The 6,771-nt window shown below is 42.4% G+C and overlaps 1 protein-coding gene across 1 annotated transcript in view; it reads right to left on the reverse strand.

Moving 5' to 3' along the window:
• Positions 1 to 6,771, reverse strand: part of SIL1 (SIL1 nucleotide exchange factor) — a 610,112-nt gene that overhangs the window by 430,612 nt on the left and 172,729 nt on the right. The window contains exon 3 of the mRNA XM_006866222.1: positions 3,967 to 4,081. Coding sequence (XP_006866284.1) covers positions 3,967 to 4,081 — 115 coding nt within the window. The remainder of the gene's footprint in view (positions 1 to 3,966; positions 4,082 to 6,771) is intronic.

Raw genomic sequence — 6,771 nt, forward strand, 5'->3', positions numbered from 1 at the left:
TATTCCATCAATTCCTGGTGCCTTGTTCTTTGCCAATTCCTTCAATGTACCTTGGACTTCCTCCTTCAGTATCATTGGCTCTTGATCATATGCTACTTTTTGAAACGGTGACTGTGTATTGCTTCCATCTTCATCTGATGCTTTCTGCATCATTCAATAACAATGTGCAAAGATCTGGATTCAGAACACCAAAAAAGAAGAAGAACATGCCCAGCATTTCACAAGCTAGGGTAACTGAAGAAAAAATTCAAGCCTCAATTTTCGTTATTGAAGGATTATTTGAGCAAATTATTGAATGATGCAGAAATCACCAAACCTTTCGCTTAGTAGGGGTAATGCAAGTGTTCCCCTATCTAGATAGCCCACCCAATTCATCAGATATGGCTGTAAGTGCAAGTCTAAGGAAACTGTCCAAATCACATCTGGCCATCCTCAAAGGCCAAGCAAGAACTCAGCAGCACCCTGGGAGGGTCATATGAACATACCACAGGCAGAACAGTTTACCATTTACTAAGCACTTCCTATGAGCTGGAACTGACTTGAGGGCACTTAACAACAACAATATACGGACACTGGCTAAGTGTCCCCCATTCCTCAACTCATCCTAGTCTCACCTAGGATATGAGTACGTCTTCTTATTATTCCCATTTTATAGATGAGAATGAATATAAGACCTGTTCAAAATCACAAAGCTAAGGAGAGCAGGGAAAAGACTGCAGTGCAGGTCTTATCCATGGACTCTTCAAAGTCCATGTATGAATTTAGACTCAATTTGTGTTTTGCTTTTGGGCGTATGGACTAACGGTTACACCAGCTGCAGCGAGAATGAAGCTGGGGCAATGAGATTACCTTACACATTTAGCAGCACACCCCCACCCCAAGCAGACTCCCATGCGAATGATGAAAAGCCACAGTCCCAGAAAACGGACAAGGAAGACCCGCCTCTCTGTCCAGGCAAAGTCCTTAACAGGAGGAAAAGACCAAGAGATGAAAGAGGCAGACCAGCCCTTAGTCAACTCTGAATTAAGACCCATGCTCTTTCTAGTGCCTTCCCAGCTGGTTTTGAGAAGGGCTCCCTCCCATCCTGGATCCCCGGCACTCTCTTTTTTCCTACCACCATCACTCTAAGTACCAATTTCCGCTCAACCACTCAACCGACTGCCAAAAAGTTCCAGCTAAGGTGTTAACTGACAACAGCTTACCACATCACACATCCTTGCACTTGTATCTGAATAAGAGATTCTTAAAGACCATAGCCCTCAAAATCCAAGAAAATGAAGGGATTTAAAAATGGTGGGCTGATAAAGACATACTAAAGAAGTGCCCTGCTTGACACCATCCCAAAATATACCAAAGAAGCCATCACCTCCTTCCTAAAAAGAATAGCTTACACTGATTGACACCCATTGACCATACTGTGCCAGTCCCTATGAATGCTATTCATTACATAAACAATCACATTTAATTTATACTAAAATCTTAAGAGGGAGGTGCCAACTCTGTTTTACAGATGAGGACAGGAAGATAAGATAATGGCTAATAACTTGACAGATAGGTAGCAATATAGGGTTTAACTAGAGCTTGTGTTCCTTCAGCTGGGAAGCCTACACTCCCTCACTCTTCACCTCTTTGAAGGCAAATACCACACAAGCCAAGCCCTGCAGCATCCTTTCCACCCCTGAGATGTGGCATTCCAGAGAAGGGCATCCCAGGAAAGGAAGACAGCTCTAGATAACAACCTGGTAGGTCCAGCCAACCTTTCCTGAGTGGCTATCAAACTACACAAATGCCTTATTGTTGTTGTTGCTGTTATTGTTAAGTGCCATTGAGTTGGTTCCAACTCATAGCGACTCTGTATAGGGTTTCTAAGGAGGGTTTTAACTATCAAGCTGGTGGTTAGTATTCCAAAGTTTATCCTATAGCACCACACCAGGACTCCACACAAATGCCTTATTGTTGTTGTTGCTGTTATTGTTAAGTGCCATTGAGGGTTTCTAAGGAGGGTTTTAACTATCAAGCTGGTGGTTAGTATTCCAAAGTTTATCCTATACCACCACACCAGGACTCCACACAAATGCCTTGTTGCTGCTGCTGTTAAGTGCTGTCGTGTTGGTTCCAACTTATAGCAACCCTGTATAGGGTTTCCAAGGAGCAGCTAGTAAGTTTGAACTGCCAACCTTGGGGTTCAAACCAAGCTTCCAGTCCAGTGCTTTGTCCCACAGCACTAAACTGCACAAATGCCTTAGGAAAGGACTATTCTGGGTCATCAGGACCATTTGCTTGGTCTCCAGGCTCTGAAAAATGGATAAGTCTCCTCCTACCCCCATGTTTTCCCTATTGTAAAGGTGGCTGGCTGCATAATTTGGGTTTTAAATGCCATCAGGGCAGCACTTTTTATGGCATGAGAGAAAAGATGCTTCAACTCCTACTTGTGCTTAGCACATGATGAAAGATTATGACAAATGGATACAGTTTAGGAACAGACATAAGGATAAAAGCAGCTTCTGTTGATGAAAGTCAGTATTAACATTTTTTCTGAGACTAGACTCAATAGAGCTAATATAAATGGGCCAGAATAATTATGGCTCTGAAAGCTCATCTATTTTGTTGGACTATTATCCAAAAGGGACTTACTAACACACGGTCCTTAAGTAAATTCATCAGCACGCTTTTGTTAATTGTGCATCTGCTAAAGCTCATGATGGGAAGCACCGAGTACCTCATGAGCTGGAGGTTGGGGAGAGGACACAGCCCTGATCTCCCTTGAGACTCATGGGTGCTTTTCTGGGTCATTCCAAAACTAGGCTACTCCAGAGACTGTTTCAACCTCATACTGTGACCAGTCCTACCCTTGGGGGCTGGTGGGATCCCATTCTCAGTGCCCTTGAAAAAGAGGCCAAAGAAAGGCACCAACAGGATCTTAGAGAACATTAAAAGCTCAAAAAGGATCGTGATTCCCAACTGTACATTCTCTCAAATGCCATAGAGTCGGGAGGAAGGCAGAGTGAAAACAAATGACTTCAGAGGGAAGGTGGAAGCTTGCCACAAGCCAGAGGTGAACCTCAGCTGAGCTGGATTATTATTAAATTCATCACAATTGTCATTTGCACTTCAAGGGCCTCCTGCTCCAAAGCCTCCAGTGCTTTATCCAACATTTAGCAAGAGCCCTGGGGGTTGGGGAAGGTGGAGTGGGGGAGGGTAAGACTGTTGGAGAGCTGACAGTCAGGGCTCCTCAAGGGAAGTGAAAACAGAGGGCACTGAGCTGGTCAAGGGCAGGCTGTTGCTGGGACAAGCTGGGGAAACAGGTCAAGGAGCCTTGGTGTGCTACAGTCCGGCCAAATGCAGGGCCTTCTAGGCTGTTTGGCTCTGCCTATAGCAATGACAGAAGCCCTGATAATAAAGGTCTGGGTCAATGAAGAGAGGCCTGGGAAGAATAAGGAGAAAAGGGCTTAAGGAAGAGACAGACTGACAAAGCACAGGTAGAGGGGACAGAGGAAGAAGTACACAGGCACCCAGCTCCTAAGAAGACTTCAGACCTTCCAGCTATGCTATAAACTGGCTGTGTGATTTTGGCCAAGTTACTTAATAACTCTCTGAGCTAAGATCAGAAATTGAAGATAACAATTGTAGCTGCCTATTTCTTAAGAGTTGTTGAGAGAATTAAGTAAGACTATGAGGATGCTTCAAAAAGCTTGCCGCTCCCTGGAAATCTTATACAGGGTGACTATGGGTCGGAAAAGATTCAACAGCACTTAAAAACAACAACAGATGTATATATAAAGTACTAAATATAGTGCTTGGTAAATGGTAAGCTGATGATGATAAACTGGGCCAAGACAGTTTGTCACATCCCCAGCTCTGGCCATATTCCTATAAGGAGGAGAGATAAATGCCCACCCCACTCCCACAGCTGCCCTGGTGACCACGACTTTTTCTGACCCCACACACTTGCAATATGATACTCACTGGGTTCTGAAGGCTGTAGCAGAAGGTAAAGCAGGAGGCTATCAGCAACACAAGTAGCAAGTGTAGAGGAGCCATCCTATATGAGGGTAGGTCTTGGGAAGCCACAGTTTGAGACCTGAGGAGTACAAGCAGAAAAAACAGAAGGTCAATGGAAAGCTAGTGCCTGGTCCCCTAGCATCATTATCCTCATTATATCACCCATTTGAAAGATAGATGTATCACAAGTCTTCTACCACAGAGGTAGATAAATCTGAAGTAAGCCTCCATCTTTCATATGGAGTTGTCACCTGTTCTGGTTGAATCTGTACAACCAACCAGTACTTTTGTGTGAGCTATAATCTCTGGTTCCTTCCTTCTTCATTATCAACTTGTTCGGTTGTAAAAAGTGGCTTTAGTTATGGTGGGAAAGGAAGCTAACCAACTCATGTGTATATAAAAAGACATGGACCCAAATCCACATAACGCTTACAATTTTGTTTTAAACCCCATCACTCATCTGTCAGTTTGGCATACTGTGATGGCTTATATGTTGCTGTGATGCTGGAAGGTATTTCACTGGCTATTTTATATACCAGCATGATATACCCATGGTAGACATTCAGACTAAGAAAAAGGAGAGACCAACTACTTATGAATGTTTAGCCACTAAAACATTATGAATAGCAGTGGAACACTATCATATAGCACCAGAATATTTAATATTGAAACATAATGTACAGCACCAGAATACTGTCAGATACAGTGTCAGAAGATGAGCCCCTTAGGTTAAAAGGCACTCAAAATACTACTGGGGAAAAGCTGTCTCCATGATAACACAAATGGAATAAAGCTTTCAGGATCTTCAATTGTTGATGGGGCACAACTTAAAATGAGGCGAAACAGCAGCAAATATTCATTAATAATTAGAACATGAAATGTATGAAGTATGACTCTAGGAAAATTGGAAGTTGTCAAAAATGAAATGGAACACATAAAGATCAATATCCTGAGTTGAAAATGGACTGGTATTGTTCATTTTTAATCTGACAGTCATATGGCTTACTATGTTGGTAATATAAAAGTGAAGAGGAATGATGTCACATTCATCATCAAAAATAACATTTCAAAATCCATCCTGAAGTATAATGCTGTCTGTGATAGCATAATATCCATAAATCTACAGGGAAGCCCAGTTAATACCACCATTATTCAAATTTACACACCAACCACTAAACCCAGTGATGATGAAATTAAAGAATTCTACCAACTTCTTCTGTCTGAAATTGATCAAACATGAAATCAAGATGCACTGCTCATTACTGGTCACAGAAATGCAAAAGCTGGAAACAAAGAGGAAGAGCACTAGTTGCTCTTGTGGCCTTGATGATAAAAATGAAGCTGGAGAAAACATGATAGTATTTTGCATGACCAATGAATTGTACGTTGCAAATACCTTTCTTAAACAACATGACAGCCAACTATACATATGTACCTCAGCAGACAGCATACATAGAAATCAAATGATTATACCTGTGGGAAAAGATAATAGAAAATCTCCATATCATCAGCCAAAACCAGGCCAAGGGCAGATTCTGGAACTAACCATCAATTGCTCATATGCAAGTTCAGACTGAAGCTAACAAAATTTAAAACAAGGCCACAAGAGCCAAAATTTGACCTTGAACATATCCCACCTTAATTTAGAGATAATCTCAAGAACAGAGTTGTGGGATGACTTCAAGAACATCATACAGTAAGAAAGCAAAAGGTCATTAAGATGAAGTTGTGAGCTAAGTTCCACCATGTTCAATAGACTCCTGTGAACCTGGGTTGAGACCTGGTTGGCCAGCAAGAATGCAAGACCTGGGGACTGTTGGGCCCAGAGACAGTGACATGGCCACACTTATGGATGTAGTAGCTCAAAAGAAGGAACAAATCTTTACAGCAAGGATCGTTCCCATACCCTTGGTACACAGGGTTGACAGGGATGGGCAACTTAAGACATTGGTTACCCAAAATGGGGAGCTACAAAGGCAAGAAGTGACTGGCTTACAAACATTTAAGAGGGAGCCTAGTTCCAGAGGGTGCAGAGGAAGGTAGAATCTCCACTGGGTGGTTTCCAACTTCTCTAGACAGGGCTGATGAAAGGAGATGGGGATAAGACTCTTGTATTTCAATAGTGAATAACTGCTATCAGGACTGACTGTGAGTGTTGCAAATGTAAAGGTAGACATTTTGTAACAAAAGGAGGGGAGTGGTTCATTTTGCAGTCCAGGAACAGAGGACCCTGGGACCATCAAAAGAGAAGAATGGCGTGCGGGACCCTATCCAGAGAAGCCTTGATGACAGAGATGGAGGCAGAAATGATGACGTGGAGAGATGGAGTGGCTGGGGACTCTGGACTTAGGGACGGACAGGGGTTGTGTGCTGACAGCCAGGGAGCAGGTTTGCAGGGTGTATCCTTTGATTGTTTGATGATGCATGGAGGGGATTGTAATCATTGCGATGAAATGAAATACAATAGGATGAATGTAAAGATGATGTTCTCCCACGTAAACTATCACTGAATTCAAAATAAAAACTTCAAAAAAAAAAAAAAAAAGTCATTAAGAGAAGAAAGAAGGAAATGAGCAAAACAAGATGTCAAGAGACTCTGAGACCCAGGATAAGCAAAGCACTGCTTAAGAATAAGAATATTCTTGTTGGAGGCCTATCACTCCTGACTTCAAAATTTACTACATGGCTACAGTGGTCAAAACAGCTTGGTACTGGTACAATGAAAGGTACATAGATCAATGGAACAGAATCGAGAATCCAGAAATTAAC

The sequence above is a fragment of the Chrysochloris asiatica genome, unplaced genomic scaffold (genome assembly GCF_000296735.1).
Source record: "Chrysochloris asiatica unplaced genomic scaffold, ChrAsi1.0 scaffold00087, whole genome shotgun sequence".
NCBI lineage: Eukaryota > Metazoa > Chordata > Mammalia > Afrosoricida > Chrysochloridae > Chrysochloris > Chrysochloris asiatica.